The following is a 15,694-nucleotide window of genomic DNA, read 5'->3' on the forward strand; positions in this document are numbered from 1 at the left end:
GCCCGCCATATTGAAGGGGGCCATTCTTATCGTAGCCCCACCGTGGGGCCGCCGGTCCTCTCACGATCTGTGCGAGGCTGCAGCACCGGCAGCGTCGTCACTCTCTCCTCCTCATGCCTCCTCCACGCTTCGTCTGCTCTTTCCGCACGTCACGCGACGACGACGTGCAACCACCCTCGTAGCCTCCCGACTCCTCCAGCTTCAACGCTACAACCACCTCCTCCTTCTCCTCCACCTCCTCCTCCTCCTCCTGCCTCCTCTTCCTCTTGCTCCTGCTCCAGGTCGCGCAACCCTTCCAGATGTGCCGTGCAGCCCACCGGCGTTTCTTACCCTTCCGAAAAGTAGCTTCGCTTCTCGAATAAAGCGCGCACCACCCCTTCTTCCTCTTCACCCTCCTCTTCGTTATTGTCCGTCCACGAGTTACTGTCGCTCGCTGTACTCGCCAGTCGACTTTCTTCCTCCTTCTCTCTTGAAAAAAGAAACGATCGCCACCGAATACCTTCTATGCCATTAACAGCGATTAGGCCGCTCGTTGAAAGCTCGTTGTAGATCTGGGGTTTTTCGCGATTGATAGGCTCTCGGTTGCACGAAACACACGACGGACGTGGACTTGGCCGCATTTACCACTCGCGATCGTACCGGAAGTAGTCAGGTACCGCTCTTGCACGACTGCCGCGAATATCCCGTTCGATTTCCCCCCCGCCCCCCTTTCCTCTCACTTATAAAAGGCAGCTTCCCTTAACGACGAGCCGAGATTCGTCGCATTTCCTCTTTCCTCTGCCTCTCCGTATTTTTTTTTTCTTTTCCTTCTTTTTTGTACTTTTCTCCTCCTGGTTTTCGTCTCTTCTTCCCGTCAACGCCTGAATTTTCTCATAGACGCGCGCTCCACGCTCCACGGGCTGGCTCGTCTGAAAGAAACAAAGATGAACCGCATTAATTAAAATCCGCGAAATATCCTTCCCCATTCGGTCGTCTCTACCCTTCTACCACCTTCTTTCTGATATCTCCACCGACCGAACACGGACCGCCGACTCTATTTCCATCTCCTTTCGTCGAGATACGAAGCGCGCGACTCTAATGACATCCCTAAATGGAAACAACGGCACGGTCGTTTTTTGGCTGTTCTCCGCGGTCGCGACGATCGAGTCCGTCTAACTAGTGGGATACCGTTTTATACGCTTTCCATCCCTCGTATCTGACTCTTTTTGTCTCTTTGTTTCTTACTTCGGTGGTTTTAAATGGCGCAGCGGTTCGCTAAAACTTTACAAATTTACGGAACCTGTTTTCGAACGGAAGTCGCGCTTTTACACCATCTTTTACTTAGACGCTAGAGAAGAGCGCAAAGCTGCAAGTAGCGTTCGACGATACTACAACGGGTAAGAACGTTCCGCGCCGAAGCACGTAGAAGTCAGGCGTTCGAAAACCAGCGATTTGCTTACCGCGGCACTTTGAAAATTTCTCCCACGTGAGATATGGAAAATGTGACTTGGTGCTCACACCACGAAACAGGATTTCGTCTATACGAAACATAAAAGGAGGCGGACCGACGATAAATTTCTTTGGTGGCGAACGATCGTCGTAGGAAAGTTTCGTTCCGAAGGTTAAAAACGACAGGCGGCTTCGATCGAGTTAAACCCCGAGCCAAACGGGAAACTTTGGAGACGCTCTTGCGCGGCTTTACCGAATGCTTTACTTTCATCCGGCTGCTGCAAGTAGTCTTCCACCCTCGCTCGACACCGAATAAAGTCGAATAAACTCGTATACAGAGATTCATCGAGTGGAAACGAGATTCTTTTGTGGCAAACGTGACCGATCGTTCGTCCCCCGTCCCACCGTACGATCGAACGTTTTCGACGACTCGTGAAAATCGACTACCGAATATTGGCCCGAGCCCCCATTCGTCCGTTAACGACCACGATCGACGGCCGTTTGGCACCTGTACCGTTAAATCCGATGACTCTGCAGGGATCATTGTTTCTCCGATATTTCTCGGAGCGTGCCAAATGACGCGATACGCGGCATACGGACGACCGCGTGTTCCAAGTTCGCGAAGCTTTGGCCAAGACCTCTATCTTCTAGCATCGCCGACTATTATTTCGTTTCCTCGTAACGATCTCTTACTACGCTCGAGCGTGTCGATCGTTCTTCGAATCGAACAACTACCGGGATAAAAGCTGTTTCGTACGAGCAGGAAATTTTGCGCGACGGAACGAGGCGAAAAATTCGCACGAGAGAAAGAAAGCGGGAAAGTCTCGAGCGTTCCGACACTGTGAAATTTTGGAGGTTTTAAGACCTCCGTCTATCGTCGGTCGCACTGTTGTTTCCTCGTGACGATCTCGTCCGCGTGATAACGACGCGTATCCATCGTCACCGAAACGGGACGAATACCGGGATAAAAGCTGTTCTACGCGAGATGGAAATGCGCGTGGCAGAGGGAAAATGCGCGTGGAAAAAGGGGCAAGTGGGAGAGGAGAAACGTCCGCGCGACAAAAGCGCGGTGCATACATGGTTGGAGAGTAACTTCAAGTTCAAGGTCAACCTTGAACACGCATCCAAGCTCGGTGAAATTCGCGTAACTCGTTGCACCCGTCATCTAGCCGAGTCTAAAGGGAGGAAATGCCGAAAGCAGGAAGAAAAGGGTAGGAAGAGTGGCGAGCGAGCGAGCGAGTAAGAGCGCGCGCGTGCGTGTGTGTGTGTATGTGTGTTTGTGTGTATGTGAACGCAACTTTGGGGTTCGTCGATGTAGCGGAAGGGGTGCTAGCTAGGATGGGACGAGGAGCAAGGGGTTTCAGGATCAATACCATGCGTTTATCCGTCTCTCTCGCCTCTCTCGGGCACACGTAGAACCGCGAGACAGAACGCGCGACCGACAGAGATCGAGCGTCTTCGTTCGACCAAGGTTTCGCTGCGAGTTGATCTCGTTCGCTCTGGTAGGCCGCAAGGTCTGGCCGGCACGGCGTCTCGCTGCTATTCTTCGACGGAAAGGGACGAACAAGGGAAAAAGAGAGGAGGAAAGAGAAGCGAATAGAAGGGATGCAAAAGACGGGAGGAAAGAAGAATAAAGAAGAATAAAGAAGAATAAAGAAGAGCAAAGAAGAGAAGGGAATGGAGGAAAGAGGAGATAGAGAGGTTCGTATAGAAGAGTCGGGGGTTCGAAAACGAAGAGGTGGCGAGGGTTGGGCAGAGGGCTGGAGGAAGCACGAAATTCTAGAGTACTAAAATATAGTAGAGAGTGGGAAGGTGGGCCGAGGGAGAAGGGGAGGTAGAAGGCGCGCTTTAGGAGTTCTTCTAAAGCGGGCAAAGACCTTCTCCTCCTTCCCTCGCGTTCTCTTGCTCTAGCCAGACCGGCCAAGATGCATCCGCGAAATTGCAGACTTCGGTGAAACGCTGCTGGTAGCTGTGCACAGCGCCTCCTAGGTCTACGCGGTGGTGCTTGCCGCCTTCTTCCATTGCCATTGCTCACGAGTGGCCTCGTAAAAAATTTAAGATGTCCTCCTCCTCCGCCTCTCGTTCGTTCGCTCTCTCTTCTCTCGCCCTCTATATACTCTCTTCTCGTCGTCCTTGCCAGCCACGGCCGGGCTAGAAACCCGTAGTGCCTCTTTTCAACAGCCTCTCTCTTTCAACTTTTTGACAAGACCCAGTAGCAATTGCCGAAAACAGCTCGGCGTCTCGAGAGAGAGAGAGAGAGAGAGAGAGAGAGAGAGAGAGACGGGGAGAAAGAGAGAGAGAGAGAGAGAGAGAGAGAGAGAGAGAGAGAGAGAGAGAGAGAGAGAGAGAGAGAGAGAGAGAGAGAGAGAGAGAGAGAGAGAGAGAGAGAGAGAGAGAGAGAGAGAGAGAGAGAGAGAGAGAGAGAGAGAGAGAGAGAGAGAGAGAGAGAGAGAGAGAGAGAGAGAGAGAGAGAGAGAGAGAGAGAGAGAGAGAGAGAGAGAGAGAGAGAGAGAGAGAGAGAGAGAGAGAGAGAGAGAGAGAGAGAGAGAGAGAGAGAGAGAGAGAGAGAGAGAGAGAGAGAGAGAGAGAGAGAGAGAGAGAGAGAGAGAGAGAGAGAGAGAGAGAGAGAGAGAGAGAGAGAGAGAGAGAGAGAGAGAGAGAGAGAGAGAGAGAGAGAGAGAGAGAGAGAGAGAGAGAGAGAGAGAGAGAGAGAGAGAGAGAGAGAGAGAGAGAGAGACTTCCTTTGATAAGCCACGATTTCCCATTTTTTCCCCTGTTTTTTTCTCTCCGTTGCTTTTCCTTCCTTCGGAGCAGATGTAAACGCGACGAGGAGGATCTCGTCTGCGGAGCGGGGTCTCGCCTACTCCGGAGGTGGTTGGCCACCTTCTTCAGCGTGCAAAGGCCTCCTTCTTTTTCTATTCTCTTGCAACGTACACTTTCTTTCCAAGTACCTGCTTACGATGGATCCCGCCAAATTGCAGATTTCGGCAGCCGGGAGAAGACTGCCTCTCGAGAGGTTCGTGAAAATTTTAAGCCGTCTCTAATAGTACTCGAACAGGTGCAACCGTGGGCTACACGACGTTCGCCGCTGCTTCTAACGAGCACTTCTTCTCGACGTTCTCGGCCAGAGTATTATAAAACGTCCTTTGAACTTTTACCAGGGTGAAACGGACGAACGAGAGACGTAACCATCGATATTTGAAACTTTCGACCTGAAATCCCGACTCTTTCGTACCTTCTATGGCGCTTCATCATCGCTACGCGACGTCATTTCGTTTACCCGTTTACGTTTGCTCGTAAAATACAACGCGAATATTTCAACCTTTTCGATCACCGATCGTGAATCCTGTCAGACTCGTTTCAGCCCCCCCGGTATTTCTTTCTCTCGGCGATGACGCTTCGGAAAGAAAGTGAACGCGCGCGAGCTTCCTATTTCTCCTACTCTTTCCTCCTTGGAAACGGTTCGCGCGACCTTACGGGTTCCCCCGATGGGCTCTGCTTTTTCTCTGCCTCTCGATTTCTTCGAGTTTCCTCGAGTTTCTTCGCGGGCCTCTCCTCGCGCCATTGGCTTCCGCGACCGCTTCGGGACAAATTCTATTTCCGGTTGAATTTAAGACCCTCCGGAATATACGGATTTATTTCACGGCTGCACTCTGCAGAGACGACGAACGGTAAGCAAGGAAGGGGCGGGGGAAAGGGGTGGAGCAAAGAACAGGGGAGGATGGAAGCGTGGCACAGGGTGGAGATTTTACTTCGGATCCGAGGAGACTCGTAAACGTAACAAAGGAAAGACGTATAGCTCGGGGACGAGCGAGAAGAAAAATATATAGAGCGAAAGATGAGGGAGGAGAGAAAGTTCTCCGAAATTATTATACCTTGGGCGATCGCCACTCTGGACGACGCTTACTTTTATTTTTCCGAAACTCTCCGGGCGCCACGTCGCTGCCAACGCAACCCGGTATTTTTCTGCCCTAACTTTTTCTTTCGTCGCTGTTCGATGTCGCGAATGGCAAACCGCAAAAGACGTCTGCGAGACAAATTCTGCTTCCGATGAATTTAAGAAGATCTCGGCCAAATACGAGAAAGAGGGGCAGAAAAAAAAGAAGAGAATAAGAAGGCCGCTTGGATAAGGAGAGACAGAAAGAGAACGCGGTGGTTAAATTTATTTTCCAAGGATTTCGTCGAGACCTTGTTGTCGGATTTTACCGCGGTTGGTCGACGGTGGCACGAATTTGAAAAAAACAACCCTTTGAATATAGAACGTTCCCCGTTCTTCGTATTTCTCTTATTTCTGCCAAGTTCGCCTCGTTTCCTAAGAAGGAACGAGTAGGACAGCGAATCGAGAATAATAGAATTTTTTTGACGTCTCGGCGCTAGCTGTAATTCGTGCCGCTCCTCGGGGCTTCCCTTTTTCCCAGTGGTGGCCGTAATTAAAAACGATAATGTCGACGGTGGCTGTGATCGTGCGGCTTCGTCCAAATGCCCTCTATATTTTTGTTTCACTCGCGAAAATGCACCGGTTTGCCGGCCTTCGGCAACTCGCGCTAATGCGAACGAACGCGTCTCCTCTAACTTTCCCGCATATCGTTAAATTTGTTTCAAATTTCGTCGATACGAATATCATCGACTACTCGACTGAGTCTGATATATAAAATTTTCTAACTAACGAAATAAGCTAACGAAATCTCAAAACGTTTCGCGTAACGCACTTGCTTTCGCACTCGTGAAACGTGTCCTGGAAGCGTTCTTTCGTATACTTTCGTAGATCCTTACGAGCGTATGCGTCTCTGTCTTGGGATGCGTGTCGTTCGTGAAAAAGACGGTTGATCGGAACACGCGTGCACCGCAACAATAGCTTTACGTGACTGGTCAATCGCGACAGTGAAACGTTCATAGGTTGCCAACTAATCAACGGAAACACGAAATTTCCCACGATACACGACCGTGCGCGTTTTAACTCGTGCAATAATTCCGTATTAGCCGTCCGCGTGCGCTATATACGTTTCTTCTCGCGAGTGGAAATAGAGGCTCGCTATCGATGCGGAGAACCCCGCGGTGATTTCGCAAGCGAGTACACGCGGTCGTTTCCACCAGGTGAAAGTGAGTCGCGCGAACTGCGCGAACTGCGCGAACCGAGCTGCAGCGACCGAGTCTCAAGTCCAAACGAAGGTTCGATTTGCCTTCGAGCTTAATTAAGAACGTACGAGCCATTAGAGCCGATGGAGCGTTATATCGAGCCGTACGATAATTATAACTTTGAGCTGAGCAAATCTCGCGAGGCGCAGTCAGCGTAATCGACTGGAGACTTCTTTTGTTTCCTTTTTCCTTTAGTTAGCGTTGCCAGCTATCGACTCGTACGTCGTATTTGCAAATATATACCTTTTAAGAACTTGAACCAGTTGCGCAACACCTTTTTTTCCTCGATCAACCGACTACATGAAAATTAAACTTCCCGTTTCTCGTTCCTTCTCCCTCTGTCCAGCGATTATCGGAGATAGTGAAAATTGCCAGTGCACGCGGCACTTGCCACGAACGCGTTTAGCTGTGAAACAGTTGGGTTCACGCACAGGAAGTAAACGCTTAACGACTCGTACGAAAAGAATCCTCGACAATCGCCTGTTCCCTTCCGCGATTTCTTCGTCTTTCTCGCTCTGTCTGCTCTCGATTCTAGATTAGCTATCGAACGAAGGAAGAAAGAGAAGCGACGAATTTGTCAAACTATCGGAATTCGGTGTAACGGTAAAACGCGTAATGGAAGGAGAGGCGAAATTCCGAGCTAGTTGCGGAGTCGATGATAAAGCTAATGGCGTCCTCTACCCTTGTCAAGTCCATCAGTGATCAGTCACGCGATCCTAAGAAGTTTCGTGGACCTGCTGCCCCCCCCCCGCCCCTCCCTTTTTTCATCGCGGAAGGAAGCGAACAAACTTGTTCGGTACGACGAACATGCTGTTAGCAAATTTTCGCCGGTGTACCGCCGGCCCTCTTCTCCCAAAGAAACGAAACGAAACGAGACGAAACGAAACGAAACGAAAGGAAACGAAAGAAAAAGCAAAAGCAACGAAGAAGAGTACCTACTACACCGGTGCAGGTGATATGCTAATGGTAATCCACGTTTCTCTTATCCTGTCGCGGTGACAAACGCGTCGCAGAGTGATCGCGTGCGTCAAAATAGTTCGACCATTAGTGGTCTGGTTCGTGATTCGTTCGTGGCTAGGAGGATTTCGCCCCCTATTTCGAAAAGGAGGAAAACGAGGGAAAAGAGGGAAAACTAGGAAGAGAAAGCGACGTCGGTGCAACGTGGAATCGGGCGTTCGTAACAGCGGTCGTAATTTATACGTCTCTAATCTGGACGATAAGCTGTTCGTCGTTCGCGCTTCGGGGTCGCGTTAAATGCCGGGAACGCGTTTTCCATCGGAAAAGAGAGGAGGAAGAAGGTAGGAATAGCGTGGGTGATATACTCGTGTCTTTTGCGGCAATAACGCTCTCGGTGGAGAGAGTCTCGCGTGCCTCGTAACTTTCCTTGCCGAGGCCTAGCAGCTCCATATTTCACGGAGGGTTGCCCAAACTTCCCTCCTTCCGCGGAGCAGCCACCGCGTTTCTTTCCTAGACACCACATAGGCACGCTCCGCGTCGAGAGAGGGCCATATGGCTTTCGTTTCCTCTCGCTCCAGTTATCTTTCTTCTTTTCCTTCGTTTTTCCTCGCGGCATTCAACCTCGCGGATCTTTTGTACTATATTTGGAACGATCGGATAACTTCCTCGAATACCGAGCTCCCTGGACCACCCCGAGCAGTTCGCACCGCCTCGTTATAACCGTTTATCGCCGGTCGGATGTTTTTTAACGGCTAAACGTTAATAATACCAGGGGGCTAACGATAACGACGCCAACGAGATCGAATTTTAATCCTCTTAGAACATCGAATGACGTACGCGAACAACGGTAGCGACGATAACTCGGCGAAACTCGTTCCTTTCCATTCTCCGATCTACACCGCCGCCGTCATCGTTCGTCCGTCGATTTTTTTCTCATCGAAATCTATACGCGTTGCTGATTTAGACGATACAGTAATCTTCGAGATACAGCAAGATCGTAGAAATCTGCCAAACGCGCAACATCCGTCGAGTTAATCTCGGTTCTTCGTTTCAATATTTTCTCGCTTTCTTGTTCTTCTTTTTACCCATCGCCGCTGTTTTATTTAACATTCCCAATACAATTCTCTTTTATCGATACTTTTTCGGGTAGTATCATAGCGTCGTGATCTTTTTTTATTGCTTCTCTTTATTCCATTTTTCCTGCCTCTCTGCCGCTGTTTTTATTGCTCGAATTTCGTTCTTGCGTTGTTTGTTTGATTTCTGGAATCCGAGTTTTTACCGTCCTTTCGCTATTCCTTTTATAGCTGGAATTCTTTTTTAGATCCGCACTGCTTTTTTACAGCTGCAATTCCTTTTTTCTGCTTCGCTGGTGTTTGTTTTATCTCCGCAGCTTTATTTCCTTTATCGTTCTCCAGCTTTCTCTTTCGACGCTGCCGTTCCTTTTTCCACCGTTCTCAAGCAGCTTTTTTTTACTGCTACAATTCCTTTCTCGTTGGTTTTTTCCAGATTTGTTCGCGCCGCTGCAACTGTCTCCTCCGTGCTTCCTATTCCGTTGCTTTATTACCGAAATTCCTGATGTTTCAGAAGCTGGCCATTCATTCAGGGATATTTATCGCGACACGACAGATTATCTGCCAGCAGTGTGTGTCTCCGTTCCAAGTAGGATGGACACAGTTGGCGGAAACAGAGAGAATCCGAAGAATACCACGGAAACGATTACACCGGCTCGGGAAAAAGTTGGATAGACGCTATCCGCGTTTCTGATATTCGAGTAGATATAAGAAGCGCGTCCTTTTAATATGTTTCGGCCTCTGTCAAACAAGATGGAACACTTTGATTTAGAAAATCGATGCGAGAGGAAAGAGGAGAATTATTCTACGCGACGAAATATGTCGAAACACGCGTAAATCTGAAAGATCGATCGAATCGAGATTGGTGGCAACGAAAATTCGTAGGCAATTTTACGACGAAAAGTCTGCAACACGTTTCCGGCGATTTGGTACGTTATCGAGCGCCGAGAAACAGAATTTCCTTCTACAGACTCATCCGCCGTTCCTCTTTCTATGTTATGGCAGCTACAAGACACCCTATATGTTTAACTACATAGGTATATAGCAAAGGCCGCTATAAACGTAAACCGAATCTCTCCATGAACTTCTCCTAAAGTTTACCGGCTGAGCTCATCATCCCGTCGATAAAGCGAGTCTATCCCACGCTTTTTAATTACCAGGAATGTTAATGTTTAAAGTTAAATTGCATCTAACAAAGGATCAAGTGGGAGAGCGGAGGTTGTCTACGCGCGTTTGCCTCCACGAAGCGAGGCGTACTTACTTTATCCAATAAGTACAGGCAAACGAAAGTTCTCGACTGGAAAGTTTCGAGCTTTTGTCGGTCTCGTCTCGTCCTCTGTCGTCGGAGTTGCTCGAAACGAAATTATTCTCCAACAGACGGTATTTCTGTTTTCCACCCCGGACCGTTATCAACCTCGTCTACCGTAACGGTCGCGCGATCCAAATTATTCCCGCCGCAGAAACCGCCGAATTTCTTGTCCTTCTCCTCTTCTTCGTTCTTTCGTTGTCGTCCGAGTCGGCGAGAAAGAATCTCGGTGGAAAAGGGAAGCAGCTACGGCTATTCGTTCTGGAATTCCAGTCATCGTTTCCGGATTATCTCATCCGTCTTTTTCTTTGCCCACGTCGGACTTTCGTGTGTCCGTGTGTACACGTTCAACATCCTACATGTCCCTGCATTTTTGCGCAGATCAGACGGAACAGAGCGGTAGCGTTCTGACATTAGGGTAGCGTCGTCCCGTGACATATGGAGCGATCCCTGCGCTCCATGTTTTCCCGGAATCCCTTTGGGATTCAGGATGTATTTCGTTGACCGCATAGATACATCGCTCTCCTTCTAAACGAGGATAGCCCGACCTCCGAGCCACTGTCGTATAGAGGCGAGACGCCGGATATTTTCAACCCTCCGCCGTCCCTGTGTGCCTTCTTCTTCACGCTTTCCCAGGAGATCGACGATGGACAGCTATGTCGCCCGAGAGAATTACAAAGGGGCCGGAGGTTCCGTGTTGGAATCGAGATCGTCCGGATAATCTTCGCAATGATCTCCTTAAACGGAGCAATCGTCTATTCGAGCATCGCATTTTTGTAAAAAAAAACTCGATCGAATACGGAATATTTCTCCGGATGAATTTTCTACGCGATAGCCCACCTCCTGGCCCTGCCATTGACAAAGGGACTCGCCAGTTCGACTCGCTGAATTTTAATACAGCCGGCGATGAAACAGCGATGCAAATGCCCGTTCGTATTCTCGTTTTTCAATAAAAATTCATTTCGAATAGCGGCGGCAGCAGGAACTTCTCAAAGCCCGCGGTCGATAAAGCAACTTTGTGCAAATATGCGCGGCAAAATTGAACCGGGGCACCCGGGGTGAAACAAAGGGCAGAGAGAACGATAATGACGCTTACGTTTTCGACGATCGGCCAACCAACTATCTCGATCTACCGCGATGGCCACCAGATAGATACGTACACCGCTCGAAACGAGCACCCTTCAACGATCTCGTGGACGAGCGCCAGACGGGAGAGCGACAACGAGATCGTTCGGCAACGATCGGAGGATGTTTTCAGCAAACGACACCCAAGTGTCCACGAAGCGACAGAGGGAACACAGAGATTGGTGAATCGTAAAGGGGCTCCCACGGACTATCCGTGCGTCAGACTCATCCCAGAGGAAGCAAAGGCAGCATGGGGTTTCCGCCCGCAGCCCCATGCAACGGCCCGCTCGACCACCGATCCACAATGGGGGAATCGTCCCATTAACGAGCAACCGTTCATTAGTCGTACACTCTCCAGTAATGGTTACGTCGAGGTCAAGTTGGCCTACGTCGCTTTAGGTGGCACGCACCTGACACCATATACATACTCCGCCTCTTTCTTCTCTTCCTCCTTCGCCTGCTCCCCCGTAGCAATTTATCTCTCGACGATTGCCTGGCAAAAACCACCGTCCCCGGACTTGCCTATTTCCCCGCGTATTCCATAGTTTCTCGTGGAATCTACCGACGCGTTTCCGGCGTGGGGCACCAAGGCGAACGAGCGGAGGGGTCGAGTGCGGTCGAACGGAGACAAAGAAGAACCTGTGTACCATCCTCGGTGACAACGTTGCTGCACGCTCACCTTTCTTTTTAAATATACTCTTCACCAGATGAGGGCTACAAATCGTTCCGGTTGATCGTTTTTTCCCCATTCGAATACGCATAGTTGAAAACAATCGTTCTTTATCGAGCGACTCGCGGTGGATATGCCGCTACGGGCGCGAAGCCTAGAAAATCGCGAAAGAAAAATACGACGAGGTGGAATTCTTGAGAGACGTGCGCATCCTGATATACCGTAGACCGGCGGTGGTTGTTTCTAGGTCGACAATTGCGAGAATACATGCAAGACTTTGTCGCCGAAGGACAAAGCCGTTGCACGCTCGTGAATAGATGATTAATCCTCCGGGAATGAGAAGGAGAGAATACACGTTCGCGAGAATGTGTCAGGCGTAAAGCGATCGTAGAAGGATCTCCTACAGCGATTGCTTTTGAAGGCCTTTTGGTTTTCAATTAAGCGTAGACCCGGGAAGACTTTCACCTCCAGCTAGATAAGATCTTGCCGGCAAGATCGCGCGTCGAACATGTTCCGATGGAGGCAAACTTTCACTCGTCATCGATTCGTCGTTTCTCAAACAACACGTCAGAGGATCCTGATCGCTCCGACTATCTATCGTTGGTCGCTCGACTCTCAACTTCCAAGCGACTCGGAACGCTCTCGACGTATCCAAAAGTCGTCGGAGGTTTTCGAAATCGATTCGAAGGTACGATGATCGCGGAAACGAACGAACAAACGAACGATCGTTTCGTTTCTCAGCGAGACGGTGCACCGCTTATACGGACTTGGCAGAATTTCACGCTAACGATCGTTATTCCGGCGGAGTCTGTCGACGATGATAACGCGAGCTGCGTACCTTTTTTCCAAGTCGGATACAATGTATAAATTTGCTGATATACACAGCGTGTACTTTGTGGATATAATTTTCATCGTTGTATTCGGGGGCACGTAATCTCGTCAGGGTCGTTTCCGCGTATTCATCTCGAGCTAATAACTATAGCATGGTGCGCGTTATGTCATTTTGTGGAAAAACACGTAGACAGCGGGAGAAGACGCGGTGTACGAAACATACGTGGTCGGAATTACGATGCTTCCATCAGCGTCTCGACGCCATCGCATCCCATCGCGGAGGCCGCCAACACGAGCTCGTTCCCCTTTTGCCGTATGGACCGTCTGTGCTCGAGACGCCACCTGCCAGCCTCGCGGCTGCTAGTTTATATTTAGTTTCCCGAGTTTGGAAAACTCTTAATGGATTCTTAATGACCTGGAGCCGGGGCCGCGATGCATGCTGAACGGAGACGAAGACGAAGACGAAGACGAAGACGAAGACGAAGACGAAGACGAAGACGAAGACGAAGACGAAGACGAAGACGAAGACGAAGACGAAGACGAAGACGAAGACGAAGACGAAGACGAAGACGAAGACGAAGACGAAGACGAAGACGAAGACGAAGACGAAGACGAAGACGAAGACGAAGACGAAGACGAAGACGAAGACGAAGACGAAGACGAAGACGAAGACGAAGACGAAGACGAAGACGAAGACGAAGACGAAGACGAAGACGAAGACGAAGAGCAGACGCACAGGAGAGAGGCCGGAGACGAAAGCAACAGCTGATACACACCTCCTCCTCCTGCTTCGCGTTCGCCGCACGACTGATGACGATGGCGATTACCGGCTCGTCAGGGAGGAAAGGCTACGGTTCCAGCGTTTCACGCTCGATTTCGAACGGTCGCACCGAGAACGCGTTGCGTTCGAACGATCGTGGGCTCTGCTCGCATGCAAGCCAGTAAATTTCTGGCTTAATCTGCCGGCAGAAAGAGTTTTTCCTCGCGAACACGCGGTTTCGCGTAGGATAAAAAGCAAGGCGGTAAAAAACGATTAACGAGATCCTTTCCTTTTCCGGGGCTCGCCGGGTATCTCCAAGCCAGAAAAACTCCGTATTAATTCTAATGGGGCGATATTTTATCGGGATAAAGCTGTCATTCGAGCGGAGGACATTCGTTATAATCTCGAGACCGGAAGAGAGATTACCGTCTACTTTGCGCGCGTCTTCCCGGCTCCGGGGATTTCAACCCTTCGATCACCATATCCACCGCTGGTTCCTCGGTCTCGATTCCGCTCAAGACCAAGACACCGACCGAATTCCCACGTAATCCTTTTCTCTGTCGCGCCAATGAAAAATGCCCGCGCCTCCGCAACTCGTCCAACTCGTCGCAAGAGTCCCGAAGACGTCCTAATAAATTTTTCACCACGAATTTCGAACCCAACGATCGCCGCTCGCCTTCTATTCGTCTGCCGTGCAATTTAATAGCATCTACACGAGCCTGGAAAGCATTTTTCCGGTAAAACGATTGGACCGTGACGGAGGGAAGGAGGAAGAGGATAAGCAACGAGCGGAGAAAGAGGGACGCGAGTATCTCGCTTCGAAGGGGCAGGTTTTCCCGAGTTTATCGAGGCGTCTGATTCCTTTTTTCTTTTCTCTCTCTCTCTCTCTCTCTCTCTCTCTCTCTCTCTCTCTCTCTCTCTCTCTCTCTCTCTCTCTCTCTCTCTCTCTCTCTCTCTCTCTCTCTCTCTCTCTCTCTCTCTCTCTCTCTCTCTCTCTCTCTCTCTCTCTCTCTCTCTCTCTCTCTCTCTCTCTCTCTCTCTCTCTCTCTCTCTCTCTCTCTCTCTCTCTCTCTCTCTCTCTCTCTCTCTCTCTCTCTCTCTCTCTCTCTCTCTCTCTCTCTCTCTCTCTCTCTCTCTCTCTCTCTCTCTCTCTCTCTCTCTCTCTCTCTCTCTCTCTCTCTCTCTCTCTCTCTCTCTCTCTCTCTCTCTCTCTCTCTCTCTCTCTCTCTCTCTCTCTCTCTCTCTCTCTCTCTCTCTCTCTCTCTCTCTCTCTCTCTCTCTCTCTCTCTCTCTCTCTCTCTCTCTCTCTCTCTCTCTCTCTCTCTCTCTCTCTCTCTCTCTCTCTCTCTCTCTCTCTCTGTCGATTGGCATCGATTTGCGTCCGATCGTATATACGCGACCATCGGTCCTACGGTGTCGGTGAGCGATAAAACGAGAGAAAAAAAAAGAAATTGGCGGCACGAGTGGAAGTAGACGTAGAGCGTAGAAGGGAAACGACGAGAAGAGAGAGGGAAGGAAAGGCTGTGCGGTTATAACCGCGCAACTCAGCCGCTTAAATAATGTCGAGCGACCAACGAGGCGTAATTCACGTCGGATGAGCTATCGGTTCCGATATTTCCTCGTCGAGGAGCCGAAAAAAGGACGAGGAGGAATCGGAAACCGAGAGAGAGCGCGCGAGAGGGGAGAATCCGAAGGATCGATCACGCAATTATCGGAAATGCAACGATCACTGCCGGTGCACCAATCAACCGAGATGCATCAGCGCGTATTACCGAGTTTCGTCGCGTCTGGGAACAGCTTTCGAATAATCAGGCCCAAGTTGCGCTTTCGTGCGCGATTAGAAGCTGCGGATAGAGCGTCCTGATACATAGAAACGGCGCGGCGCGGTGAGTAAAACTCGGAAATAGCGCGAACGCGTAAGTAATAATTTACAGTCGAAAACGAGGCCACGACAGCCGAGTCCGGTTCGACTCTCTCACGCCGTAATATACGCGTAAAATAATCGATGGTTTCCTTCGAAATCCTTTCCAAATATCCCATTAATGGCCAGCAGCGATTCGTTAAGAATTCCACGTGCAAGTCGTCGGGATATTTAAATAGTTGCGTTAAGAAAGCGATCAAGGATGGATCGAAAGATCCTTGGCGGATGCAAAGATAAGATCTCATTCGCCGAAGTCTTCGGCGTTGCACCTAAGACGACTGATTAAGAACTCTGAAAGATTCAGCGAACGCGGCTTTCGAGAGATGAAAATAACGAGCGAAGGAAACGATGGAAAGTCGCGAGACAATCGCCAATAAGCGTTTCCATGCAAAGTAAATGATCTTGCAGCGAGTAAACGGTGGTTTTAACGAGCGGCTTAAAAATTCTACACAGATTCGATCACATAGCTGCGGGGGGGGGGGGGCCTCAA

At 49.9% G+C, this 15,694-nt stretch overlaps 1 protein-coding gene across 2 annotated transcripts in view; it reads right to left on the reverse strand.

The window, feature by feature from the left end:
- Nucleotides 1-15,694, reverse strand: part of LOC100745112 (ephrin type-B receptor 1-B) — a 97,758-nt gene that overhangs the window by 63,969 nt on the left and 18,095 nt on the right. The window contains exon 2 of one of the 2 annotated variants that reach the window (XM_033324621.1): nucleotides 7-908. In XM_033324621.1, coding sequence (XP_033180512.1) covers nucleotides 7-24 — 18 coding nt within the window. In that variant the 5' untranslated portion in view covers nucleotides 25-908. Of the gene's footprint in view, nucleotides 909-15,694 lie in introns of both variants that reach the window. The other variant, XM_024372245.2, reaches the window with a different exon arrangement.

This window comes from Bombus impatiens, unplaced genomic scaffold, assembly GCF_000188095.3.
Source record: "Bombus impatiens unplaced genomic scaffold, BIMP_2.2 scf_4016, whole genome shotgun sequence".
NCBI lineage: Eukaryota > Metazoa > Arthropoda > Insecta > Hymenoptera > Apidae > Bombus > Bombus impatiens.